Source organism: Canis aureus, chromosome 19 (assembly GCF_053574225.1).
Source record: "Canis aureus isolate CA01 chromosome 19, VMU_Caureus_v.1.0, whole genome shotgun sequence".
NCBI classification, from domain to species: domain Eukaryota; kingdom Metazoa; phylum Chordata; class Mammalia; order Carnivora; family Canidae; genus Canis; species Canis aureus.
Window position 1 is genome coordinate 40,110,340 of NC_135629.1, and position 27,686 is coordinate 40,138,025.

Sequence of the window (27,686 nt, forward strand, 5' to 3'; positions counted from 1 at the left end):
TGGTCAAGTAGGACATTCAAATGGATCCCCCCACTTCCCTGTTCTGTCCAAGGCAGGGTTAGGCTGGAGGCCAGGCAGGGTGCTGGGGGCCAGTGGACAAAGGCGAGGCTGAGGAGAGGGACAGTCCATTGGCATACGCTTCAAATGAAGCCAGGTCAAGCCAAGGTCAGAAGGCCTAAGAGAATCCAAGGCTGTGGTAGAGCAGTCGGTGGGTCCTTGGGCAGAGCTGAGGGAAGGAGCAGCCTAGGACCTGGATCTCTAATACCCAGAGTGAGTCTGCATCCTGCTCAGAATCCTGCTCTCTGTCTGGACCTTATTCTGCTTCTGAATTCCCATGGGCCTAAGCAAGCCCGGGTGGGATTCTGGTCCCCATCATACAAGTGAGAAACAGGTCCAGAGAGATGAAGGCATCGCTTCCCAAATTATACACTGGGCCAGCCTTAGGAGCTCAGGCCTCCTAGCCTCTGTGGCAGGGCCATTGTAATATACCTTTGTCTCTAGAACGTGGCCTGATGAGGGAAAGAAGTCAGCAACAAGTTCCATGGTACACTTTGATAAATGGTGTGTCGCTCATCTCCTCTAACTGGAGAGTGCCAACAGCCCTGGGCCTGACACCCTCACCTGATGCTATCATCAGGAATGAAAGAAACATTGGTGAGTTACACTGAGTGATCATTCAGAGGGAGGAACCTGACAAAACTGGAAATTTTATGAGAAATTTCACCTGGCTCACCAGGGACCAATTCACCTATAGAGATACACAGGTTTCATGCTGGAGTCTAAGGGGGTGCCAGCTAGGTTGGTGGGTTCTCACCCATGTGAGCCTACCTGAGGGATTGTGCTGAGTGGGGCAGTACCTTGGAAGGAGCCCCTTCAGCCTTGGAATCCACATGGCCCAGCCCCCAGCTCATGCTCCTTGGGGGTAAGGTGCTTGCATACGGCTGGGCTCTGAGGCCGCAGCCCAAGCTCTGACCTGTGTGTTGGATGTATTGGCTCATTTCTCATCAGGGAAACTCTTGCAGGTACCTGTCAGGAAACTCAGGAGCAGCAGCAGTGACTGGGCAGGGCAGGGCCCCAAGAGCCGGGCCCATCCTGCTGCCCTCAGCACAAGGCTGTCCACACTCATATCTTCCTAAAGCAGCCCAACACCAGAGTTGAAATTTCCCAAGGGTGGACTTCATCCGCAGTTCCTGACAACTGCTCCGTAAATTCAAGCAGGCCCTTGTGAATGTCCTTGCCCAGCCACAGAGGCCCCCCCTTTCTGTGCCCCTTGCCCCATTCACAGTGGATACATTTGGATCCTGCCCCATAATACACTGGACCCAGCTCTTTCTATACTGACTGTGGTTCCCACTGAAAGCTAAAACAGTGAAGCCAGTGGAATTTATGTCATCAACCTGAGTACCAATTCACCTCCTTTCCTTCCTACTCTTCCCACATGGCTTCCTACTCTTGATGTTAAACTATCCAGTATAGGGTAACATATCAGTAACGAGAGAATAGGTTTTTTAAAAGTCCCCCCAGGCAAAATACAACACAGCAACCTTCCTTGGGCGCCCAGGATGTTTTGGGAAATCCCGTCCTGTCTGAAATTCAAGCTTCTGGGATACCAGATTCCCCAGCCCCATCCCCATTTTTAGTACAAGCTACCCCTCACTTCTTCCTATTTTTCCTGAGAAATTAAAGCACAGGCTGTCCTTGCAGGGAGGACAGGGGAGGCACAGGAATCGATAATGAGCCCAAGATGCCCACAAAGAGCAAGCAAGCCTGGGCCTTGGGGTGGAGAGGCAGTAGCCTCTCCAGAGGGGAACCACAACTCGAATGTTTTTTTTTCCTGGTACATTTATTCTGACCTTTTTTTTTTTTTTTTTTAAGGAAAAAAATCCATCTTACTAATTTTTTTTAATAAACTCATAGAGAACATGTGCAGCTGGTGAGGGAAAAGGTGAGGGAGCCTGTTGCTGCCAACAATAGCTTGGGCCTCCTGTGATGGCTTTTCCCCAAGGCTACCTTCACTTCGAGGCCTGTTGGTTGTTTTCCCTGCAGTTTGGTCTGAGGTTTGAGTGTTTGTTTTTCATTGTTTTGGTGGTGGTTTTATCTTTCAGCTGAAAGTCTGGCTCATACAGAAAGGGTGGGTCAGGGGTGTCACAGGACAGGAGCCAGGTGTGTCCAGTGTGGACAGAGGCAGGAGGAGAGGAAGGAGGCAGGGAGGGGGTGGGGGAGGGCAAGGAGCTGTCCTGCCCAAGCGGCACTGGGGTCCATGTACATTTGACAGGAAGGCAAAGCCACAGGCATCTCCATTGACTACCGTGTGTAAGTCACGGGTCCAGGGCAACCCATTCTGCCCATGCCAGTGTGCTTCTTTCTCTCCACCCAGACAAATGGCCACTCAGGCCAAAGTAGCAGGAAGGAAGACACCCAGAGGGCCGTGACCCCCAATCCCACCTGCACATCGACCCTTATTGTCAGCCCTGGAGCTCTAGCTGCCTCCTTGCTACGTTGCATCTTGCTTCATTATTATGCAGATATTTTAATTATGCAGATATGTTTTTAGACAGTTTTAAATATGTATATTATTTACTCATTAGACCATAACAGCTCTGGAAATTGGAAATCTGTACTTAGTATCTATCAGTGCACAATACAGAGCTAATACAGAGCCCGCAGGCAGGGAGGGAAGCAGGGTGGTATCAGTGGCAGTGCTGGGTTGATCAGGAGCTGCTGGACACCCTAGTCCTTAACCCCTCCCAAGGTCTGGGCCCGTGACTCCAAGGTCAGCTCTCCAGGCTCAGAGCAGTTACTGGGAGCCCAGTTACTGATCCACTCTCCTGACAAAAGGACAAAGGAACTTCTCTTAGGGGCAGGTAGGGGGCATTGGAGCCCAAGCATGGGCTTGGCCAGACCTAGACTTTCCCTAAGATGCTCACTGTCCAACACTACTGATAGCCCTGGGTTCATGGCCCCTCTTCGCTTCTCCACCAGAGGCCTAGGGTAGTGGCACTACTGCTCCAAGTCTCGGTCCCCTCCCCCTGTAAAAGGCAGGGGAACAGAAGACTCCACCTCTCCAGTGTCTTGCTAGGATAGGATGGGGCAGATAAAGGAAAGGCCCAGTCTTCTACCTTTCAGTGGATGAACTGCACAGTCGGTGAAGCCCTGGCCCAAGGGAGCTGCCAGGAGTGGGGTCTGGTGTCACCTGCCACCAGTACCTTCCTTGCAACCCTCAGGCAATGTTTGCAGGGTATCTGCTTGGTGCTAGGACTTTGCAGCCCCCAGCCTCCATCTCAGGGTCTCCCATCATAGCTTCTGCCAGGCTCAGCCCTCAGGGGTCTAGATCTCAATATCCTGCTCCCCATGGGTTCAGGGCCTTTCATCCTAAGCCTCTTGTATCCTCTTGGAAGAGGGAGTAGCTATAACTAATTAAGATGAAACACCTCGTACAATCTTTCCCTCTGGGCTGCACGAAACAAATCCTGTTTGATAGACAGTCACTCCCCGGACCCGTTCGGACTAGGCCAGCACTGGGGTGAGAGGAGGAGGCTTGGGGGAAGTGGGGCACCCAGCATTGGGTGAGGGGTGGGCCCCCAATGAGGAGGGAGAAGCCTAAGGGCTCCAGCCCCCTCACACCCAAGCCCCGCCCCTCCCAGCATGCAGCAGGGGCTGGACCCCCACCACCACCACCAGCTGCTGGCCTCTGAGGGGCACCCACCAAGGCTTCAGGCCCCTCATTGGAGATCATCAGCTCCATGGCAATGGAAAGACCTTTAACTTAGTGAAATCTGAAGGTGTCTGCACAGGGCTGCTCCGCAGGGGAGCTGCATCCCCAGCCCAGCACACCACCAGTCCTCCTCTCTCTTGCCTTTTCCTGTAAGAACAGTTTCCAGAGCTGAGGGAAATTGATTGTTAAGTGAAACTCTCTGATAATTGCCTCTGAAATGCCTGCTGTTATTGTGATGGACTTGGCCATGAGCAGCCCTGCCCAGCAGCCCCACCATGGCTCCTGCCAATGCCTTGGCCACAATGAGGACGTCTCAGGCCAGGCAAGCCACCATCAGCAGCTTTGCAGCAGCATCACCCTCAGAGGCCACACTAACCCTCCCCAGCGTGATGAGGAAAAGTGGCTGAGAGACGTTAAACCATATACTCTGGGGTCACGCAGCTGGTTGGCAGAGCCAGACTCCTGGCTGAGTCTCTACCCAGTTCAGAGATACCCTGACCTTGAGTTAGCAGATGTTCATTGTACACCTACTGTGTGCAAGAGGCCAGCTTATTGTAAAGTGAACAGTTATCAGATACAGCCCTCACCAAGCTTGGAGCTCAAGGAAGAAAACAATGAGATGTGATAGGGACAGATGGGGGCTTGGCAGGAGTCAAGGAGTGGTTAGAAGGGGTATGAGACCTAAGCTAACACCTCAGGGGTGAGGGAGCAAACCCCCTGAACAGTCTGGGTGATGATGCACAAGATAGAAGCAGAGTGCAGGGGCTGGTAGCAGGAGGCTACCAGTGGCTGAGGGATGAGAACAGAGCATATCTCCCCAGGCAGACAGTATCGCGGACATGAGACCAGGCTGTGAACCCACCTCTACCCTGGCCCTGCTGAGAGTCTTGTGGGTTGTCTTCACCTCTGGGCCTCGGTTTCTTTTTTTTTTTTTTTAATTTTTATTTATGATAGTCACACACACAGAGAGAGGCAGAGACATAGGCAGAGAGAGAAGCAGGCTCCATGCACCGGGAGCCCGACGTGGGACTCGATCCTGGGTCTCCAGGATCGCGCCCTGGGCCAAAGGCAGGCGCTAAACTGCTGCGCCACCCAGGGATCCCTGGGCCTCAGTTTCCTTCCCCATCTTGCCTGCCCAGAGGCTGTCATAAGGACCCAGGAGAGGTAGGAAGGATGTGCTAGCACGATGAACCTTAGGGCAGGGTGAGCCTCAGCTTTGAGCACATGGCCCTGAGCAGGGCTGACCGCCCAGGCTCTGGGGAGATGGGAGCCCAAGGTTCTGAGTGCCTGACAGGGCAGAGGAGCCCCAGGGACTGGGCAGAGGCAAAAGGAGGCATCCAGGGGCGGTGACAATCTGATAGGGCTGACTGAGGTGAGAGGGAGCACATCCCAGGCAGAAAGTAGGTAACAGAGGAAGACCCAGAGGTGGGCAAAAGCCTTGTGTGCTCAGAGCCAACAAGAGAAACCCCAGGGCACTGGCCCCTCCAGTTTACAGACAAGAAATCAAGGGCCAGCAGGGGAAGCCACTACTCAAGGAAGTTAGGTTTTGAACCCAGGCCAGGGCTCAAGACTCCAGGAGTCCAGGTTCTGGTGGCTGCTCGGTCCCCCTCAGGCAGGCCAGTGGGTGGGCCGGGTCTCCTCCTCCCCTCGCCCCCTCAGACCTGATGGGACCTCCAGCAGCCACAGCCTCCTTGCTTGCTCCAACCCCGTTCCGCTGTCTCCACCCGTCCTCCTGCACCACCAGGCCTGTGTGTTTAGCAGTTTCCACACGTCCACCGCCCCGGGATGGGCTGATTGATCTGTAACACCGAACAAATAATAATGGCTTGATCGTTACTGAGGATTAAACGTAATCCTTTCGCTGTGGCTATTGCAGCCCCGTTATTCACGAGTCAGCGGGCTGACCTGGGCCTTCAAGCCCGTGGGACTTCGAAGAGGCTCAGGGCTAGGGCCCCCTCGGTCTTCCTCATCGCAGCTGTGCAGCTAGGGAGCCCTGGGCCTCGGGCCTGGGCCTCCCACAGACAGAGCTGAGCCTTGAGAGGGTGAAAGAGCTGGCACCCCTGGCCAGCAGGGAAGGTGGGTTCAGGAAAGGACAGCCCCTTGAGGCTGCGGCCCAGTTGGGAGACTCCAGCTGATGTCAGTTTGGTGTTTGCCACCCCATCAAGCCTGTGGCTTTTCTGAAGCAAGAGGCCTGATCCTGTTAATCCCACACACTACCATCGCCTCATCCCCTCATGAAGGGCACTGGTGTCAGGGGAGCCCCACGTGGGCTTCAGGCCTACTCTGAGAAAGGTCTGGGGTCCCTGGGAAGGTAGAGGCCACTGGGTAAGCAAAGGGGGCATGAAGTGATTGCCCAAGACTCACCCTGCAGGGGCTGTCCCTGGGCTTCCCACCCTCTCATCTAGCCCAGGTGCTAAGCTGGCACAGTAGATGCTCAGTTAACAGTAATAACAGCTATTGTGCCATGTATGTTACATAGTAATGTTGTCTGCAAAAGAACACTGCAGACTTGTGAATCAGGGGCCTCCCCCATCCTGGGTGTTGGGGTTAGGATAGGGATATTTGTCATTTAGGCTGAGAAGAGGCCCCAGGATGGAAGTGAGTATAAGTGGACCCCTGGGGACCCTAAGAAAACTTTGCCTTTTCTATGCAGAGCCATAGGGAGCTGCTGAAGGGGTAGGGGGGTGGCCACAGGATCAGATCCACAGTGAGAGACTAGATGACAAAGGGTGAGAGAGGATACAGGAGCCTGAGGGAGGACAGAACCAGGGCTGGGGATGAATGGTAGGTGATTTGAGTGATAGCACAAGTAAGAGATAGGTGGCAGTGGTTCTAGTGGGGATGGGTTCATTCCAAGAGGGGATGGCATGCACTCCAGTGGGCCTGAGGGCCACCCAAGGAGGGTGTCCAGGACCTCCCGGGGGCGCCAGGATTGGAGGCAAGATATGGGAGGTTTCTGGGAGTAGAGAGGCCTGTGGTCCTTGAAGCTCGGTAAAGGGGGTGGGGCCCCCCCAAGCATAACAGGTGGGCAGAGGCTGGAACCTACAAAGAAGACAGGTGGGATAACAGGAGGGAGAATTGGAGGCCAAGAGGGGCTCAGCATTGTAAAGGGAGGGTGCTTGACTTCAAGAGGGACTTTCCTACCCTGTCCCCAAGACCCCCAACTCATAGTCTTCCCAGTACTCATTGTTCTTGGCCTGAGGAAGGGGAGCTAGGCCCAGTGGGATTGAGGATGGCCCTGGTCAGCCCTTTTAACTGCCAGAGGTGACATCCTGCCCCAGAGAATGTAGGCACCACCACCACCCTGTTCCATGCTAGGGGGTAGCAAAACCAGTATCCCGAGTCCCGGCTCCCATGTCCCCATTATGGGCAGCTGCCAGGCTTTGGCCACACCAGGCCTGGACTCATGGATGGGCGCACGTGTCCTAAATGCCAAGAGGCCAGGGCCTTCTGAGTAAGGGCTGGAGGCCAGGAGGCAGGACCCACTGTTTCACCCATGGGATGGAGTGGGGCAGGGGTAGAAGACCAGAGCCCCTACCCCCACCAGAAATGCCCTGTCCCTCACCAGGCATGGTGGGCCCATGGAATGTGCCTTCAGACCTTGTGCAGGGGCTGAGCAAGATAAACGTGGTTGTAAAGCCCAGACGTTGGGCTGCAGCTTGACCTAGACAATGTGACCTTGGGAAGGCTGCTCACTGTCTCCATGCCTCGGTGTCCTCATCTGAGAAAGATGTTAGGCATGGACAGAGACAGGTATACATGATGTGTCACTGGCCTGGTGGCAGGCTTGGCATGTAGTAAGTGACCAGTTCATGATAACAGTCATCAATATGATTAATAGGACTTCACTGCACTCCGCTCTGCAGGAGGCCCCAGAGGGCCATCTTCAGGAGTTCCAGAGTTCCTGGAGGGACAGTATCCACAGAGGTGCAAAATAAGAATTACTGGGCAGCCAAGATTCAGGCCCTGAGGGTGGCAGATTGCTAATGCCTCCTCTGGAAGCTTTCCCTGATGCCCCAAGTTCCCATCGCACTAAGCTTCCTGGAAACACTTCAGCTGCTCCTGTTCCAGTTGTCCTACCCAGTTTTGTGTCTGTTTCCTCCTCTAGACTGTGAGGGTCCGGGGTGGCCTGCCACCTCTCTGCACATCAGCATGTGCCAGGCATGGCGGTACCAAGGTGTGGGATAGAAGGGCTGCTCACAAGCAGAGGGGCCGTGATGGAGGAGAATGCGGGGACCAGCCCCAAGGGATGGCCAAGCTTGTGTGGACAGAGGCCTGGAGAGCCATGCAGGGAAGGGGCTCAGGAAGCTGGGTTAAGGACAGTGTGAATGGGCCTAGGTGGGCAGAAATGTGCTAGGGGCACCTCCTGCTGAGCCCTGAGCAAGCTGGGGCCCAAGATGCATCAGCAGGACACCCTATCACTTGTGGCGGCTCACCCTTGACTAGGGAGGACCTCCTCTTGGCACTGGAGTGACACTAGTTCATCAGAAATAAAGTGGCAATGGGGGTTGACTCCAGGGCCTGGGTCCACAAGGTCCTGGGAGTCACCCTGCCATCCTGTGGGCAGGAGATGTGGCTGGGCTGAAGCATAAGGAGTCCCGTAGAGATGCACTCTGGTCACTTTGTGCAGGCTTCAGCTGTCCTGTGTGAACCCAGCTTTTTGGAGGGGGGCAGCGCCCACTGAGCAAGCTGGTAAAGGTCTGAGCCAGGGAATCCCTGAGTGCTTGGCAGGATGGGGCAAGGGAGACCCGGAGCCAGCCTGGCCCCAGAGAGTACTAAGGATGGAGAGAAGGCTCGGGCTGGGCATGGACCTTCCTCAGCCTCTGACCTCCTCGTGCTCTGTTCCTCAGAGACTGGCCGATGCTGCCGAGAACTTCCAGAAAGCCCACCGCTGGCAGGACAACATCAAGGTAAGAACTACAGTGCCATCCCCAGCCCCTACGACCTGCCCATCCCCAGAAAGGGCAGATGTGAATTTGGGGAAGGAAGTGCTGCCCAGACTCACAGGGTAGCACTGAGGGCTCTTTGGAGTGGAGCCTGGAACCTTCATCCAGCATTCAGCAAGTATTTGAGGCTCCTCTTGGTGCTGGGACACAGGGTGCAGAAATGAACCTCTCATGCCACCCTAGAAGAGCTGTGGAGTCCCCTGTGGGCAGACAGGGTGCTATAAAGTGATGCTCCCCAAAGTTGGTGTCATCTGGAGAGACCCAGGGCAAAGAAATCCCTTGGCTCCAGGATCTTTCAGACTTTGATACACTGACCTCGAAGAGTCCCTGCAAGAAGGGAACTCTGTCCTCTCCTGGGACTAACCTGAGCAACAGCCTGTCTTCCAGGAGACCATCAGACTAGGATCAGGGACCAGGCTTGTCACAGCCACAGAAACTTCTGCTTCCACCAGGAGAGCTCAGAAGGAGGCCAGGTGCCAAGGGAGTGGTGGAGTGAGAAGCTCATATTAGGTCTCTTCTTGAGGGCTGAAAGGCCCCAAATGTGGGGAAGGGAAGGGAACCCTCACTGTCTGCCAGTCTCCACCCAGGTGGCCCTCACAAACTCAGGCAGCTATGTTTGATTTGGGCTGGTGCTGGATACACCTGCACCGTTTCCGTCACGCCAGTGTCTCAGAGCCATGGTCTCTCTGCTAACCACAGGAAGAGGCACCCTAGGCTGCCTGCTGAGGCCCAAGGGCCAATAAGGTAGGGTAGGCCCTTGCCACTCCAGCTCTGGGCCTTGCATATCTGGTGAGCAGCTGGATTATTATCTCTACTTAAAGGACCTACCTGAGGTATCTTTTGATGGTGGAGATTCACAGCCAGGCCGTCAGGTACCAGGGGATTCATGCCTATGATCCAGGCCCCCTGAACCTGTCTGTTCCTCCTCCCTGGCCTCCATCCCTCCCGGCCACACTGAGTCCTCTCCTGCCTTGCCCACATCATGGCATTCTTTCTTTGCTGCTGCCTGGTAGGTGCTGAGTGCTACCCTTAAGGAGCTCATGGAAGGGGGGGGGGGGGGGAATGGAGGCAACATGATTTTTTACAGCGAACACATAAATGAGTTGATGACTCCATGGGCTGACCCCACCTCCCCCAGGAGCTCAGGACTGGCCCTTCTCTCCCTCTCACCACCCATCCCTGCGTCGCCATGCCTCCTCGGTCCTTTGATCAGAAACACCCATGGTAGCAGACTCGCACCCACCACTCCAACTAGGCTACCACCTATGAACAGCCCCTGCCCTGGCATGTCCTCTTCAAGGCCCAGCCTGAGCCTGCACTTAGGGCCCCAGGATCAGGCTGTTCATGTCTCCCTGTTAACCTCATTCCTCACTGTGTTCCAGCCATGCTGAACACCTCACTCCAGGCCCATTCCTGGTCTCTGCCCAAATGCCTCTGTACCTCCTGGTGGCCTGACTCATCTGGTCCTTCCCAGTGAGGCTGCTCCTATGTCCCAGTCCATCAGCCCCTCCACCTTCTGGGCATCCAGGACCCTCAGCTCCTGCTCTTGCCTTTCCTTAGTTCCTGCCATATCTGCGTCCTTCCTCCCTTCCAGGGTGGTATGCAGAGCAGACACAGGACAGAATGAAGGACTAGGGAATAGGGAATGAAAAGCTGTGCCCTCAGCCTGGTCTCCTCTCCCTCACAGGCCAGGCCCCAAACAAACAAAGAGGCTGCCTTAGCCCCAAACCTATTTTCTTTTCCTGACTGTAGAAAACTCAAAATTTAAGGATCTTTTTTGTTTGTTTGTTTGAATTTAAGGATCTTCCCGCCAGACTCCTGACGCCTAATTTTCAGCTACTCCCCAAGGCAGGAACAGCTTATCCCAAGCCAGAGCAGGGACCACGGGGACCTGCCAGGAAGGAGGGCCAAGGTCTTAGGGGCATCCTAGGGGTGCTGAGACGAGTGCGCTTGAAGCAGTATGCTCCCTGCACACTGAGTCCCCGTGGAGCCCGGCAAGGGTTTGCCCCTCTCTGGGTTCCAGTTTCCCCATCTGGCAAAGGACTCTGGTGTTTAATGCCTCCTACTGGCCCAGCCTGGGGTGTGAAAGGGTTGGTATACACGGCAGGCCATAGAGATGCCAGTTTGGTGACACTGTAGATGCATCTCTGGCCCTGGGTGCTCCTGCCCCAAGATGAGGCAGGAGTGGGCTCTGACTGGCCCCCTCCCCTTGGCTCAACCTGGGATGCCCCCAGCTGTGGAAGTGATCACAGGGCCAGCGGGTGTTTACCACCGCCTCCCCCTCGGTCCATTAAGCTGCGCGTCTGTCTGTATCTTGGGAGGGTGGAGCTGTGATCAGCCCCTCCTTCCCAGCTGCAGGGTCAGGGCCCTGCTCTTCAGCAGAAGCACTGCAGTCACCCCCGCTGCCAGGCTGAAAGGCACTCACGCTAAAGGTGGGCCCATTAGCTGGCACACCAGCCAGTCCTGCCTGGGCTGCCAGGGAGAACTGGCCGCAGCCGCAGGTGGAGACCGCCCATGCCAGGGGAATATGGGGACTTGAGGCTGGGAAACGGATGGTATTTCTGTCCCTTGTGGGCACGCCACCCACCCTGGAAACCATGTCCTTCTCAGTGACCTTCAGGAGGTACAGATGAGAAGCATGTTCCTCCATGTGGCACTCAGGAGAGCCACAATGCCAGTGGCAAACTCGGGCCCTTTACGCAAGCTGGGTCTGTTCCCAGGAATGCCCCCTCCCCACCCCTTCAGAAGGGCAATGCCTCTCCCTCTCCAGTTATCTCCCTGGGCCTCTTCTCTCTGGTCTCAGGCCTGGGACTAGCCCCCACGGCCCCCAGCGTCCATCTCCGGAGCCCCTACCCTGATAGTTCCCAGTACAAGCTGCCCCAGGCCAGTATCCCAGTGGACTCATCTGACTGCCCCACTCAGGGCTCCTCTAGGCCAGAAGCACTTGGGCCTGATTCACTGTTGCCCATCACCTGTCCACGTGCCCAGCCAAGGGCCCTGTGGATAAGTTGGCCAAGAGCAGCTGGGTCTCGGTCTTCTTACCTCTGAGATGGGAGAATGGCACCCGGAAGTTCTGGGCACAGAGAGGCTGCTTGGCACTTGGAATCCCCTGTGTGATCAGCAGGGTGTGGCCCTCCCTATGTCAACAGCATACAGGAGGTCTACATGCAGACCTCTGAGAAGTAGTGGTATAGCCACAGGTACACACAGACAGACACCACTGACACCAGCCCAGGGACCTGGGGGCGTTCCTGGGGTCTACAGAGTCAGTACTGGCACATGAGAGAGAAAGAGGTGTCTGCACATGAAGGCCCCTGTTCCCCTCTTAGTCTCGGGCCAGGACTCCACACACCGGCTGTGGCAGAAGCAGGGAACCTGTGGCCACAGACCTGGCCGCAGCCCTGGGACACAGGGAAACCATGGTCCTTGTTAGAAGCAACAGCTCCCGTGACCCTGCTGCAGACAGGCAGCAGGCACCCATAGCAGGTGCCCATAACGTTTAGGGTAGATGACAATGTCCTGCTTGCTGGACATGGTGCCTGGCACCAGCACCGCTGTGCCAGCATTATCTGCCGTCTAGATTGCCACCAGGGAGGAGCTGAGCCAGGACGTGGGTGGAGGAGGTGGGGGAGGCCATTGGCCCCAGGGCCTCAGTGCCAACACCAGGGCCTGCGGGGGACAAAGTCCTGCCCTGGGAGTCTAAGAGAGGAAGTAGTCCTACCCTGGAGAATCTGAAGGGGGAGACACAGCCCTACCCTGCGGGTCTGATGGGAGACATAGCTGTCTGGGAACCCAAAAGGAAGACTGTGAAGGCTGGACCAGGCCAGAGGAGCCGGCTGGACAGGACAGGTGGCCTCCCCTGCCCGAGGTCTGCCCCAGCTATCAGGCCTGCCACCTGCCTCTCTGCCAAGCCGGCGACAGACGGCTCTCTCAGAAAACGGTCCTTTTGGCTGAGCTGAGCTGGCCATGAGCCAGGGCAGGAAGGCCAAGTATCCTCACTGTACCCCACAGTACCAGACATAGACACCAACTGCGATTCTCCATGCTTAGCCCGTGCTCACCCCCTCTTCATTTCCCACCTGCCAGCACCCCTTGTGCTCTCTCTTGGGCTCAGCTCCAGCTAAGGACAGTGTATATGTCATCTATACAGAGGCCCTGCAGGCCCCCTAGCCCCACCCTTCATGTGTCATTTGTGTACAGAAATCTACAAGGGGGAGAAATGTGAGTTCAGAAGGGGCGATTCCCCCCACCCCTGCCAAGTTTGAGCAAAATGGCCCCTAAAATACCATTAACAAGAGGGTGTTGGGTATGGACCCCAGACATTAAGGATGCCCATTTCTCCTCAACCAGAGGGTTTCCTCCAAATTCCAGCCCCTCCCAGGGCTGTGGAGCAAACATAAGAGCCTCCCATGGGTAGGGCTGGCCCAAATGCCTGGAGGAGCCCAGCTCCCTTTTTTATGCCCTCAGAGGAGGCATCGTCATCCCCATTTTACAAGTGGGAAATCAAGACCCTGAAGCAAAGCTTCACTGAGGCTACAGGATTTAACAGGCACCCTTGTCTCATCATTGAAATGGGGGTGACCTCCGGGAGTAGTCACGGGGCCCCTGGGGACTTTGGAGACTTCAGGCTCAGTCTTTACACACCATGCAAAATCCCAGAGTACACATGTTCGGGTCAGGATTTGAGGCCAGCACCCTTAGCCAATGCCCCTGTGTGTAATCGATAAGTACCACCTCCTCATGGTCTAACCAAGGCAGGACAGTAATGGTGGACACTGGGACAGTGTGCAGGCTGAGGCAGATACAGAGGCCTTTCCAGGGCCCCTCCCACCCCAACCCTGCTGGCCCCACTCTGCCACACCCCCAGCTCCACACTACATCGAGCATAAAGACCACAGCTGGGTTTACAATGCATTTTTACACATGTGACCTTGCCCGCCACCACCCAATGCTCATCCTCTCTCTACCAAGGAAGGGGCATGGCCTGACCCTGTCAAGATAGAAGTAGGGAGGGGACAAGGGCCACATACCGATTCCTGAGCCTCACTCATTATCTACAGGGGACTGGAATCCTCCTGTATGACACATTCCCCCTGTGTCACTGATGCCACCAGCATCTGATCCTCTGCCGAGACCATGAAAAAGCAGGACAAAAAGACAAAGGGAGCCATAGGAGCAGCTGGAGGGGTGACCCAGGGGTGGCCCAAGTGCAGGCAAAACCCAGCCCAGCCTATGAGAGGAACGCATGTCTCCTGGCACCCACCCCTCTGGAGTTACCGACCCCCACCCATGCCCTTTCCTGTCCTTGCAGGAGGTTTGCCTAAAAAGTTGGTGAGTGAAGCCCTGTGTTCTAATCTGTAGTCCTCCCACCGCGCCCGCCTGTTTTCATTACGGAGGGAAAGAGCATCAGAGCCGTGTTTATAACCCCCTTTTAGATAACAAATCACATTTTCTTTTTGCCAGCGAGTGTGTTGAATTGATATTTTTTCCCCTCGGTTTAATGGGTTTGTGTGTTCAGGAATGATCTTCATCAACCGAAACTCCTTATTGTGTTTGATGTAATGTCAGCTTTCATTATGTGCTTAGGTTGGAGCCAGGCGCAAGGGAAGGCCGAGCACCCTGGAGCCTGGGCCCCGGCCCCGGCCCCGGCCCCCACCCTGGGCCCACCCAGGCTCCAGTCTTTTTGGACTGTTGGGTGGGTGGTGTGGCAAAGGGTGAAGATGCCAAGGGAAGGCGGGTTGGAGCCTGGGTGCAAAGGCTTTCTTACCCATGCCGTGTCCGCATCTGTATGATGGGGGTCGCAGGGCTCTTGGGAGAGCTCTTTACACAGTACGTGCAAAGTGCCGGCCGCAGCAGATGCCTCTGGTGACTGAAGTGGTCAGGTCGCCTCTGGCCTTCTATCCATCAAGCTGCTGTGGTCTGGCCCAAGTGTGCTGCCAGGCATGTAGTCAGTGTTGCAGAATGCTTGGACTGCGTTTACGGGTCCAGCCAGTGGCCTGTACCACGCCCCCCATCCAGACCTCTGGTGGGAGACAACTCACAACTGTCCTCACAACAAGCACCCCCATACTGACCGCCTCAAACTATGACCTCAGACCCAACACCTGGGCAGTCACCAAAGCCAGGCCCCTCCCTGAAGCCTGAGGAGCCTGAGCTGAGAGGGAACAGTGCAGCCCTGAGGTCACACAGCAGAGGGGTGGCCAAGGTGACTTCTGCCCACCAAACAGGAAGTGCTGGCTCTCTGCTGTTTTATAGCCAGACCATTGGGAGCACACTTGGTCAACACCCCCATTTCCAGACCACAAAGAAACAGGCTGCCAGGGCCACGCACCGGATTTTTGCTGTAGGAAACAGCGCTGAGGAGCACTAGAGCAGGGTGACTCAGACCTCGGCCTTATCCTGTGTCCTGACCTTAGAGCCCATAGGGGCAGGAGTGGGGCAGCCCCTCCTGAGCCAGTGGCACTGGATGGCACCAGATTCACCTTCTGGCGGCCTCTGTCAGCGACGCTCAGTTCTGATTAAAGATCATTAAACATGAAATTAGCCCGTTTGTGTTACGGGTCCCCGGGGTGGCGGGTGATTATGACGTGCAGATGGCCAAGAACCCAGGCTTCGGGCCGGCGGGCGAGGCCAGGCCAGGCGAGGCTCACACCGGCAGGCACAGCGGGCCTGGGAGGCAGGCATGGGGGCCGAGCTTTGTTTTCTCCCACTCCTGTTGTGTAAACCCCCTTGCTTTTCACAACAAATCACAGATAATTAATAAGTACATGCCTGTAATGAGCAGGCTTTTTAATAGAAGAAATTGGAAGATGCGGTGTCGAGTCATTATTTCACTCTGGCCCAGACTCGGCTCTATTTTCCCATCTTCCTCACTCCCCCGGGTCCGCCTCAGCCAGAGTCTCTGCAGAGAGGCTGGCCCTGACCCCACCTGTCAGCTGGACTGCAGGCAGAACCCCTGGTCCTGGAGACTGTGAGGGCCTCTGAGGGAGTCTGTCTGTGGGGGTCGGGGACTGAGGGGGCGATGCCTGGCCTGATTCAGCCAGCCCTCCCCAAGGCTGCTCTGGACCCCCGAGGGGACTGTGGCTGGCCTCGAGGCAGGGGGCCCTGGCTGCACCTCAACTTCTGAGGAGCTATGAGGGTCTCTCTCTCACCAGGAGGAAGATATCCTGTACTATGACGCCAAGGCTGACGCTGAGCTGGTGAGTGCCCCACCTCTATTGGGGGAGGGAGGGCTGCCAGAGCCCCACACTCTCCCTGGGCTAATAGCCTCAGCTGTAAAATGTGAGGTCTCAGCTCTCTCCCACGTTCTGAGGTCACCCTGCAGAATAACAGGGGCACCGGCCTCAGGCAGGTAGTAGCGAGGCACTTGGATCTCCTCCTGTGGGTCAGTCCAGGTTGCCAACATGGAGGAGGCTGAGCACTATGGGAGCAGGGAAGAGAGGGAGCAGTTGAGAGGGCTTCCTGGAGGCGGGCAGGCAGGGGCCATGTGTTTCAGCTCATGCAGGTTCCTTCCCTGTGGTGAGGGAAGCAGCAGCTTCAGTGTACTGCATACCCCCCAGCTGGCCCTACCATAGGGGGCTCCCCTGAGCTCAGTCAGGCTTGCTCCAGCTGCAGAGGCAGCCCAGCCCTGTGCCTGTTCCTCCGACGAAGGCCAGGGCCCAGGCTCTGCTGGGGTCACTGCCCCGGAAGTGATGGCACCAGAGCTTTACTGGACGACCCAGACCCACACTGCTCCTCTGCCTCTGTGCCACTGACTGGCTAATGTCTGCTTGGGTCCCCATCACCAGAGGCCTCATAGAAAAGCCGGATGGCCATTTGGTGGCAGGGGACCTCCAGAGGAGGCCAGAGTGTCTGAGAGTGCAGGACACACAGAGTAGGCAGTGTTTGCTGAAACTGTCAAGGCCCAAGTCCATCTGCCTGCCTTTGAGGCAAAAGTAGTTGAACCTGACTGTCTCCTCTGCAAACAGAAGTGTCATAACAGCTCATTCTCTGGGGTCCCACCCGCTGTCACTGGGGCAGGAGACCCCAAATCCAGTGTTCCTCTCCCAGGCGTATTGGCCAAGGGCATTTCCTGGGGCAAGCAGGAGGTAGACAATGACACCAGGAGGTGGGTGGGCAGGAGGGGATCCCTGCAGAGGGTCTGTGGTGCCAGGCTGGCCAGGGTGAGCCTTCAAGAGGGCAGGCGGGCAGGGGGCCTGAGAGGGAGGGGTGGGTGGGCTAAAGCAGGTGTGCTTCCCCCTTGGCTGAGCCTCCGTGGCTCCCAGAGAAGTTGCTAAAATTAAAGCTGGAATCTGAAATTCAAATGAAGAGCGAACCTTTAATTAGACCCTGAATCTAATTCCTTACCCCCCTCAGCAGCAGGCTGTAATTTTAGCAATCAGTGCATTAAATATAAACCAGGAGACTGTGGTTGCCCACCATACAAAACCCCCGGGTGTGGGGGTGGCACAGAGGGGCTCCTTGGCCATTCTGGTGCCCCGTCCCCTGCCAAAATCCCTTCAACTCACTGAGCTCCCAGTGTCTAGGTCCCTCCCCCACCCCCCCTAAATCCCTGATTCTCTGTCTGCAGCCCTGAGGCAGGATAGGGACAGCCCCAGGCGGGAGAGTCACCCTGGCTGGGGCTGGGCTCAGGTCAGGCCAAAAGCCCAGCCCTCTATAAATATCGACATGCACACATTTGCCGACTCCCGTGCTTGTTGTGTTGTTTTGTTTTTTTAATCTTTGCCAGAGGTACAGTTAGAGATCTTTCTAGACCATTTACTTTTAAATTACCAGCCAGAAGGTGGGGGTGGGGGAAAGAGAAGGAAGGAAAAAGTTCGCCAGCTGATAGCTTATCAGAACGGAATCCAAATGTCACATTAGTTGGGAAAGTTGGGAGATTAAATTTTCCAGCGCCCTTCATCTGCCGCTGACATTTCGGGGGCTTTCTTCTCCCGCACTTCCCCCTCCTGCAAGCAGAACGTGAGTGGCTCACGCCTCAGAGGCCTCAGAGGCAGCAGGCTCGGCAGCTGCCTGCCCCGGCTTTACCCAGCATCCAGGAGCTTCTGAGGGTCCTCGTAGGGTGTGCGGAGGTGGCCAGAAGGGGGCACACGTGGCAAGGGGTGAGGGGTGGACAGCAGCTGGCTTGGATTTTGCTGTACAGAATCCACCCTTGAAGAGACTCCAAGGGTATTTGCCACAGCCCCATTCAGGCAGGAGGAGGGACCCAGAGCACTCCTGGGGTGGGGAGAGCACATCTGGCTGGGTAGGGAGGCATGATCACCCTTTCCCTGGACAAAATACAGCAGGAGACAGGAACACAACGTGTCCCAGGACCCAGCAAGCGGTGGGGTCTGCAGAGCCACAGGGGGTGGAAATGAGCTGAGCCCGGTGTTGACAGTGGTCACAGGGGTTGAGAGGCAGTGAGGGGGCCTGTGGATGGTCCAGCTATTTACATCCCTTCCTCCCAGGGCATAAGCCCCCGGCCCCTGCTCTGCCTTGGGCTCCGTCCCTCCCTTCCTCCTTGTCTGGCTCTTCCTTGTCTTCCTCTTCACTCTCTACCACCATCTTCCCTTCCCCCTTGCACACCTGCACCCGGGCCTGCCCACCCCCCCCACCACCACCACCGCTCCGCTGCAGCATCAACGCTGTAGCCGCAGACCCATTCCTGCCAGCCTGTAGTGGTGGGCGGGGGTGCACGGCGCATGCCTAGCCTGCTCGGCCGAAAGATGCTGTAATTGGCACCTGTCAGACGGCTGCAGCTCATTTTAGAAAGTCAACAGGGGCCTTTGCCATCCTGCTGCTATCAGGCGCTGAGGACCCTCCCTCTGGAAGTTACCCGGTCTCAATGCTGGCCCCCACCCCAACCCAGCTCTCCCCCCCAAACTCAACCCTTACAGCCACCTGCTGCAGGGGTGATGACCCTCCCCCAGATGGGGCAAGGACGCACTCCCTGTTGCCAAAGGAACTGCATGCAGGGATGGGTGCGGCCCAAGGCTCCTGGGAAGGGCTGCCTTGGCCTCCCTGTGATCGCACAAGCCCGTCCTTGTAAGCAGAGGTCAGCCGCCTGCTCCTTCTCACTGGGATTTGTCCTCTTCACTGATAATTGGTTTTCAAGAATGTGGGGAAGGGTCAATTTGGTTTTGGTTTTGAAATTTGGATTTAACAAATGTAGGGATGGTGTGGGAGGGGAGGGGCAGATGGGAGTCACAAGCCTCCTGGGTGAGAGGTCCATACTCCCTATCCATCTGTCCCTGTGTCTCTCCATCTCTCCCCATCTCTGGCTGCTATAGTCTCTGATTCTGAGACTGGACTCTGGCCCTGTCCTGCCTGCAGAGCTGTCTGACCCTGTTCCACCATTTTCCAGCCCTGATACTACCGTGGGGGGTGGGGGGCGATATCCCTTTCTGCAGGACGACCCTGAGAGTGAGGATGTGGAGAGGGGGTCCAAGGTCAGCACCCTAAGGCTGGACTTCGTTGAGGACTCAAACTTCAAGAACAAAGTCAACTATTCGTACACGGCCGTGCAGATCCCCACGGACATCTACAAAGGCTGTGAGTGTGCAGAGCGATCAGAAACAGCCCTCCCCACCCACCACGTCCTGGGCACTGCCACGTCCCGGGTGCTCAGCCAGTGCCATCTGCCTTCAGCCCCCTATACCCAAGGTCACACGTGCCCACCCACACGCAGGCGTCAAGTCATCCTCAGGCACAGCCTCACACTAACTCGCAGCAAGCTATGAAATCCTCGGATTCTCACCCCTGTGCGTGCACAATCTCCTGCCCCTGCGTTTGCATGTGCCCACACAAATGTGCACACACAACTTGCTCCCCCACAAGCCTGGACCAAATCCCCATGTGCCCCCAAAGCAACTCCTCCACACCACCCCCCATTCCCTGGCCCCAGATAGCAATGGTGGAGGAGCTGCTGCATCAGAGGAACACTGGGTCTGGGGGAAAGGGTGCAACTCCTCACTCAACAGCTGCCAACTCTAGAACACCTCCTTCCTTGGCCAGGGTCAGGGCAGCTTTGCACGATGGGGAACCACGTCACTATAGCTGAAAGGATTTGAGTCAGACATATGAAGGAACTTCCTGAAGATCTTAGGAGGTGTAGGGGGACGAGGCCGAGAGTCACGCACTACAGAGAGAGCTCTGGCAGCAGGCTTTAGGGCCCTGGAGTCTGCTGGTTTGGGTAGAATTCTGTGAGCACCTACAGGGTGACCCAAGGGGGATCACTGGGTGGAGGAGCCTGGTACACAGGTCCCAGAGCTTCTGGAAGGTCTCCAGAATGCAGGCAATCCTCCAGGGTCCTCAGGGAGGCCCCCAACGCACTGGGGGTCAGCCAGGCCTTCTAGGCAGCCTCAGGTGGGGGTAAGGAGAGATGCTCCCCCCACCCCTGCAGTCCCTCCCACCGGCCGCCCGCAGGCCACCTGCCCGAGCCAGTCGAGGAGCACTATCACGGGCAGGCACACTAATTAAAACAGGAGCCATACCGCCCTCCCCAGTCACCCCTCGCTACCCACACAAATTACATTTTATATGTTTTTTATTTACTGTGTCACTTTTAATTAAATCTGTAATCGCCTGCCTGAGGGGGCATGGTCCCCGTTTCCCAACTCAGCGTGATCTGAGAGTGTGTGCACGTGGGTACGGGTGTGTGTATGTAGGGCTGAGTAGCAAGCCCTTTCCAGGCAGGGAGGCTGGAGTGTTTGCACAAGTGTGTCTTAGAGTGAAGGCGTGTGTGTACATCTTGTTGTGGATACCTGCAGGGGCAGCCCAGAGGCAGGGGTCTACCCTTGGCTCTTAACCTGAATCAGAAATGCCCCTCTGCCAGCAGCTAGAAGGGCTTCCAGGGCAGTCGGCTCTAGGCCTCTCCTTGGGAAGATGGGGAAACCGAGGCCCACTAAGGGTTGGGACTTACCAGGCCGACTCTCCCAGGGCAGGCAGTACTATACGAAACATTTGAGAACCCAGCTTTATTTTTTCGTTAAAGTGAAAAATAGAAATTGTTCGACTCACTAAGTTTCTAAATTAGGAACAGGACCATAACATACTGTTCAATAGGCACAGCCAATGCTAGAAATGTGTTTTGTTTTCACATTATGGTCAGTTAAGGGAAGCTACAAGGACAGAGCGAGCGAAGGGAGTGGGAGCAGAGAGAGAGAACAGGCCGCAGACAATATGCAGCAGAGGCCCCACGCTGGAGGGCGAGAGCAGAGGGCCTGTGCCCAGCAATGTGTCAGCGCCCCCGGACTGTGAGAGCCTTGAGCATTTGTATCTTTCAGTCACAGCTTTTCATCTGCTTTATAGGTTTCAGTGTTCCGAGGCTCTGCTCTGAAGAGAAGGGCTGTGCGTTTTTGGAAAGCATTCTCTGATTCTCACTTGGGGCGGATCTTTGATAGGGATCTCGGGGCGATGGTATCAGGGCTCCACCTGGGAAGGAAGGAAGTGGAGGAAAAAATATAGGCCCTTAGGGGAGGGGTTTAGGTACAGAGGCCTGACAGTGGTAGGTGTCTAGCACCTGGTGGGTTTCTTCAAGTGTCCTATGTGCAGAGACATGTATACTGCATGCGAGACACACATGCAGAGACAGGTATACCACATGCACACACACATTCATTTAGGGCTGTCCTGAGTTGGAGGATGGGGGTGCTGCCCAAGCCATCCTGTGTTTTTGCCCTAGTTGAGGGATCTACGGGACTGAGCCTATTCATCTGAGAGAAGCCTCGTTCTGTGAGTGTACGCAGGGGCGGGTCTGGCCAGGGGATCACACATGTGCCACCAGAGGTCAGGGGAAAGGGAGGGTAGGGGTAACTAGTCACAGGGGTGTGTGAGAGCAAGACCCAGGGCTGTCCTCCTGTGGGTACAGAGTGCTGTGCAGGTGTGAGCATGCGTGCCCATGCCCGCAGCAGCATTCGGGCTGCTGGGAAGGTAGGTTTGAGGACCAGGGACTCACACACCTGGCTGGAAACACAGAGGCTCAGTGCAGATATACCTGTTAGGGAGTACAGTCTGTGTGCATGCATGTATATGTCTGTGCAAGTGCACGTGCCTGTGTTGGAGCAGGATCATGACACAGCCCCTGCCCCTCCAAGAGCCTCCTCCCCCGCCCCTGCCTGCTTCTGGCCCCAGTTGATTAATCATGGAGCTGAGTGGCTTCCAGCTTATCAGGTACCTTAATAGCTGAATAATTCCAGCCCCATCAGCGGGCCCTTAATTGCTTTCTTGTGGCTGCAGCCCGGAGTGCATGCTGAGTGGGTGAGCTCCCAAGGGACCAGCTGCAAGCTCCAGGCAGCATGCTGGATGGGCATCCCAACTTACAACCCCTGCTACCTGGGCAGCCCCTCTCCAGGGGCCACAGGCCACAGCTGCCTGCCTGATCATATGGGGCCTGACTGAAGGGTAGGCTAAGCTGGCTTGGGAGGGGTGAGGACCTGGAAGTCTTCCTGGAGGAGCTGGCACAGCCCTCAGCTGAGCCCTGAGGAATGAGAGCCCAGCTAAGCAGAGAGCAGGTGAGACTCTCTAAGTGGGGGATATGTGCATGGGTGTCCTGGTGAGGTTCAGCAGGGGGACAGCCCAGGCACTCTTCACCCCAGACCCCTGTCTCCCCCACAGCTACTGTCATCCTTAACGAACTCAACTGGACAGAAGCCCTGGAGAATGTGTTCATTGAGAATCGCCGGCAGGACCCCACGCTGCTGTGGCAGGTCTTCGGAAGTGCCACGGGAGTCACTCGCTATTACCCAGGTAGGTGTCAGCCCATCTCTCCTGTCCACCCACCCCCCACTTGTCCTGGGGCATATGGGGTGGTTGGTCACCCTGTGGGCTGTGGGGTAGCCACTCTGGCAAGCCAGGCCCTTCCCTGCCAGACCCCCTGACCTTCTCCTCCCACAGCCACCCCATGGCGAGCCCCCAAGAAAATCGACCTGTATGATGTCCGAAGGAGACCCTGGTGAGTGAGCAAGGAGGAGCCGGGCAGGAACACCCCTCCATTCCCCCACCTCTGCTGCCTGCTCCCCTCCCTCCCGATATCCAGGACTCGGAGCAGGGCGCAGCCAGCTCTATCCAATTTTCATTTCACACATCGTTGCCACTGGAAAATGGATCCCATCACCCAGGCAGGCCTCCCAGCTGCCTCTGCCCCCCATCCACTGCCTGGCATTCCACCCCCTCGGGACTGAGGGATTGGGCCAGTGGGGGTTTCCAAGGGTGGCCAGCCCCCACGCCACCCATCTGAGCCCTGGACACCCCACCCTCTGCTCTGCCTCTCCTGCAGCATCCCATGACCTCCTCTCTCCTGTTCAGTCCCACACACAGCAAGGACTCAGACCTCAGGGTCTTGTCCCGGGACAGGGGACATGACAAGCCACTAAGACCAGGGAACATACCTCCTGCCCCCTCTCTGGATCACCCATTCATCCCTCCTTGGGCTCATTCATGTGCTGGGAGATTAGGTCACTCATGTAATGGGCAAAGACTGGTTTTTGGTTTGTTTAAGATTTGTATTTATTTGAGAGAGAGAGCATGAGCCAGGGGAGGGCAGAGGGAAAGGGACAAGCAGACTTCCCACTGAGAGGGGACACCCTGATGTGAGGCTCAATCTCAGGACCCCAAGATCATGACCCAAGCCATAGTCAGACTCTCAACCCACTGAGCCACCCAGGTGCCCCAGAACTGTTTTATTAAATGGGATATCTTCAGTGCCTAGAACGCTGTCTGACCATGCAGTAGACGCTCAATAGAAACATGTTGAATCAATATGTGGGTAAAGGAAGACAAGGCCTACAGGGTCCGAGTGAGGCTGACCCTAATTGAGGCTTCTCCCGGGCAGGTATATCCAGGGGGCCTCATCACCCAAGGACATGGTCATCATCGTGGACGTGTGAGTGTGTACTGCCTACAGGGGCATGGGGAGGAACGGGGTGAGAGTCTGCCACCTGGGAACCTCATAAGGGAACAGCATTAGAACTCCTGAGGCCTACCTGGCGCCTCCATGACCTTCCCAGGAGTGGCAGTGTGAGCGGCCTGACCCTGAAGCTGATGAAGACGTCCGTCTGTGAGATGCTGGACACGCTCTCAGATGATGACTATGTGAACGTGGCCTCGGTGAGTGCCAAGGTGGCAGGTGGGTGAGGAATGGACCACCCCACCCCATCCCATGCTGAATGCCCTGGCCAGCCTGAGGCCGCTCACCACCCTCACTGTCCCCACAGTTCAATGAAAAGGCACAGCCTGTGTCATGCTTCACACATCTGGTGCAGGCCAATGTGCGTAACAAGAAGGTGTTCAAGGAAGCCGTGCAGGGCATGGTGGCCAAGGGCACCACAGGCTACAAGGCCGGCTTTGAGTATGCCTTCGACCAGCTGCAGAACGTGAGCCCCGTGGGTGGATGAGCGGGTGGCTGGGGACAGGCAAAGGCCTGGCCTTGGTGACACCAGGGAAATCAAGATGAATGGCCTTGTTAGCGCCCAATAGGCAGCTCGGGCAGATTGCACCATCTGCTGTGGGGGAGAGGGCCTGAGGACCAGGCCTTCCAGGGGAGGGAAATCCACCCCGGGACCAGGGAGGGGCCAAGAGCCACCTGACCCAAGCCCTGCTCCTGACCAGTCCAACATCACTCGTGCCAACTGCAATAAGATGATCATGATGTTCACGGACGGTGGTGAGGACCGTGTGCAGGATGTCTTTGAAAAGTACAATTGGCCCAACCGGACGGTGAGGCTCAGCCCAGGTGGGGGCCGCCCTGACCCGTACCCGGTAGGGGGAGGGCTGTCCTCTAGCGGCCACAGCAGTAACCTCCAGCCCCAAACAGGTGCGCGTGTTCACTTTTTCCGTGGGGCAGCACAACTACGACGTCACACCCCTGCAGTGGATGGCCTGCGCCAACAAAGGTATCCCATCCAGCATCACTGCCTGGTGGCTTGCCGGCCATGCCCTGCTGTCCATCGGGTTGGTTGTCCACCTGTCCACCCGTATGTCCAGCTTTCCAATTGCCTGCTTATCCACTGTACACCTGCCTGTGCATGGGACTGTCCGTCTCTATTTGGCCATGTGGTTTGTCCATCTGACTGCATATCTTTCTGACCATCTGTCTGTCCGTTGTCCATCCATCTCCCAGTTTATTGCTCCTATGTCTGCTTGCTGGTCAGTCTCCCAATCCATGCATGTGGGCCTGGCCCCTGGATGGACTCAGCCTCAGGCCCTTGCCTTTACCCTGCCTCTGCTTCCTTGCACCCCTACACTCATGGCCCCTTTCCTGGCATTGGCCCCATTGATGGGGCAGTGGAAGGGGGCACTGAAGGGATAGGAGTCTGGGGGTAGTGACACCAGAAAGAGAAGGGGCCTGGACATACCCCAGGGTACAGGATCCCCTGTGCCATGGGTCCCAAGTACCACCCAGGCCCACCTCTGCCTCACCTTCCTTCACAGGTTACTATTTTGAGATCCCTTCCATTGGAGCCATCCGCATTAACACGCAGGTGAGACCCGAGGGGGCCCCCTCCTCCTAGCCCCTTGCTTCCTGAGCAGTGTGAGTGCTGGGCTGCTGTGGTGTGAGAGCGCCCCCTGGTGGCATGCTGATATAGAGGGAGGCAGAACAGGGAAGGTGCAGTGGGAAGTGGACTTGTGACCCCTGTCACCTTCTCCCCAGGAATATCTGGACGTACTGGGCAGGCCCATGGTGCTAGCTGGCAAGGAGGCCAAGCAGGTGCAATGGACCAACGTGTATGAGGATGCTCTGGTAAGGCCTCGGGCCCCCACAGATGGGCCCACAAGGCCAAGTTCCTTAAGGGCCCCTTTGTGGGAGTAAACCAGAGAAGAATAAAACGAGCCTATGCCTGAGCCCATCCTCTGACCACTCAGGGTGGGGCAAGCTGGCCACAGGAGACTAACCTACCATCCTCTCCCTTCAGGGGCTGGGATTGGTGGTGACAGGGACCCTCCCTGTTTTCAACCTGACACAGGATGGCCCTGGGGAGAAAAAGGTAAGGTTCCCCCTCCCCCCTGGGAAGGGCCAGGCATCCCTGAGGGGGTTGGGCAGGCTCCTAGCAGGCCTGAGATGGAGAAGGGACAGGCAAGCCTTCAGACCGGACAGGGATAACTATGACTTGAGAGCGGCATGAGGTTTGGACCCTGGGGCTCCTCCGGGGAACTGAGCCCATGGCACGCCCCATGCCTCTGCTCCCAGAACCAGCTGATCCTGGGTGTGATGGGCATCGATGTGGCTCTGAATGACATCAAGAGGCTGACCCCAAACTACACAGTAAGTATCCATCTGCCCATCTAGCCAGCTCTGCCTCCCCCTGGACACAAGCCAGGCTCAGCAGAAGGAGTCAGATGGGGATGATAGCACCTCCAGGGAAACCTGTGAATTCAGGCAGTCAGGAAAGGCTCCTGGAGGAGGTGACCTTGGGCCTAGAGCTGGGGTCAGCAAACTTTCTGCGAAGGGCCAGACCATGAATATTTTAGGCTCTGCCAGCGTAAATACTCATACTCGGTTCTGCTATTGCGCTGAGAATGGCCACAGACAAAACAAATAGATGGACATGGCTGTGTTCCAATACAATTTTGCTTGTGGATCCTGAAATATAAGTTTCATGTAATTTTCACATTCATGATCTTTCTCAACCATGTAAAACCATAACAAAACAGGGGCGCCAGGTTAAGCGTCCGACTCTTGGTGTCAGCTCTGAGTCCCACATAGGCCGCTTGGCAGGGAGTCAGCAGAAGCATGTCTCCCTCTGTCCCTCCCCGCCACCAGTGCACACACATGCACGTGCACACTCTCTCTCTCTCTCTCCCAAATAAATCTTTAAAAAAAGAAAAATGTAAAAAACATTCTTAGCCATACGGTGCCCATGGGCCATAATTTGCCAACCCCTGGATAGTCAAATAGACAGGAGGTATACCTTAGAGTTACAGTAAACTCTTTGAGCAAAGGACTGAAGATGAAAACCAAAGTCATAAAGCAGGGTAGGGGCAAGGTCAGCGCGGCTGGCCCAGGGCCTGTAGTGAAAGCAGGCCTTCAGCTTCAGTCTTGGTTGTGAAAGGGGTGGGGAGTGGGACGTGTGTGACAGCTCGCCCAGGCCCAAGCCACATGAAGGCCCCCTGTCGTTGTCCTCCACGTGCAGTGAGAAAACAGCCTACAGAGCAAAGGGTGAGTCCAGGGTCCCATTCACTCCTCCATCACTTCTATCTGGAAGAAGTACCCAAGGATTCCATGGGTACCCCCCTCCCTATGTGCCCTACTGAGCCTGGGAGCAGGAGGAGGCAGTAGTGGGGAGGGCACAGGGAGGGACCCCTGGAGGCAGAACATCCAGCTGCCTGACACCTCCAAGAGAATCAGGAGTTGTGGGGGCAGAAGGCCAAATGGAATCAGGGTCCCATGGAGCCCACCTGCCCCAGCAAGGGCCACCAGCCTGCCAGGCTGGACTTGAGAAACAGGTTCAAGGCCACATGGTGTGTGGGGACCCCTGGCCCGGGGAAGGCAAATGGTGCCTGTCAGTGGTATGGAAAGCAGGCTAAGGAAGAGCTCGAGAGTCTGGGGAATCCCTGCCCAGCCCTCCCAGCTCTGAGCCCCCAATCTGTGCCCCCAGCTTGGAGCCAATGGGTACGTGTTTGCCATTGACCTGAATGGCTACGTGTTGCTGCACCCCAACCTCAAGCCCCAGGTGAGCCAGGGAGCAGCCAGGAGGAGGGTCAACCCTACAAAATGGGGGCCCCTGACTTCCTGCCCTGCCTCCACAGACCACCAACTTCCGAGAGCCTGTGACTCTGGACTTCCTGGACGCCGAGCTGGAGGATGAGAACAAGGAGGAGGTGAGGGAAAGGAGGGGAGGATGGATAGGAGCACCCAGAGCAGCCGGGAGCGGGGGCTGCACCCCTCATGTCTCTGGTGCTTCCAGATCCGTCGGAGCATGATTGATGGCAACAAGGGCCACAAGCAGATCAGAACACTGGTCAAGTCCCTGGACGAGGTGAGAAGGTGGTAGAGGGGGACAGAATCAGTGTGCGCATCCTCCCACTCTCCATCCCACCCCTGCCTA

At 56.4% G+C, this 27,686-nt stretch overlaps 1 protein-coding gene across 8 annotated transcripts in view; it reads left to right on the top strand.

Moving 5' to 3' along the window:
* Window positions 1-27,686, top strand: part of CACNA2D2 (calcium voltage-gated channel auxiliary subunit alpha2delta 2) — a 138,301-nt gene that overhangs the window by 98,112 nt on the left and 12,503 nt on the right. For all 8 annotated transcript variants that reach the window (XM_077858777.1, XM_077858778.1, XM_077858779.1 and 5 more), the window contains 17 exons: window positions 8,566-8,625; window positions 15,816-15,860; window positions 19,053-19,194; window positions 22,258-22,389; window positions 22,537-22,594; window positions 23,474-23,524; window positions 23,649-23,748; window positions 23,856-24,014; window positions 24,250-24,357; window positions 24,455-24,533; window positions 25,072-25,121; window positions 25,292-25,381; window positions 25,554-25,625; window positions 25,829-25,903; window positions 27,237-27,311; window positions 27,388-27,459; window positions 27,546-27,617. In XM_077858777.1, coding sequence (XP_077714903.1) covers window positions 8,566-8,625; window positions 15,816-15,860; window positions 19,053-19,194; window positions 22,258-22,389; window positions 22,537-22,594; window positions 23,474-23,524; window positions 23,649-23,748; window positions 23,856-24,014; window positions 24,250-24,357; window positions 24,455-24,533; window positions 25,072-25,121; window positions 25,292-25,381; window positions 25,554-25,625; window positions 25,829-25,903; window positions 27,237-27,311; window positions 27,388-27,459; window positions 27,546-27,617 — 1,440 coding nt within the window. The remainder of the gene's footprint in view (window positions 1-8,565; window positions 8,626-15,815; window positions 15,861-19,052; window positions 19,195-22,257; window positions 22,390-22,536; window positions 22,595-23,473; window positions 23,525-23,648; window positions 23,749-23,855; window positions 24,015-24,249; window positions 24,358-24,454; window positions 24,534-25,071; window positions 25,122-25,291; window positions 25,382-25,553; window positions 25,626-25,828; window positions 25,904-27,236; window positions 27,312-27,387; window positions 27,460-27,545; window positions 27,618-27,686) is intronic.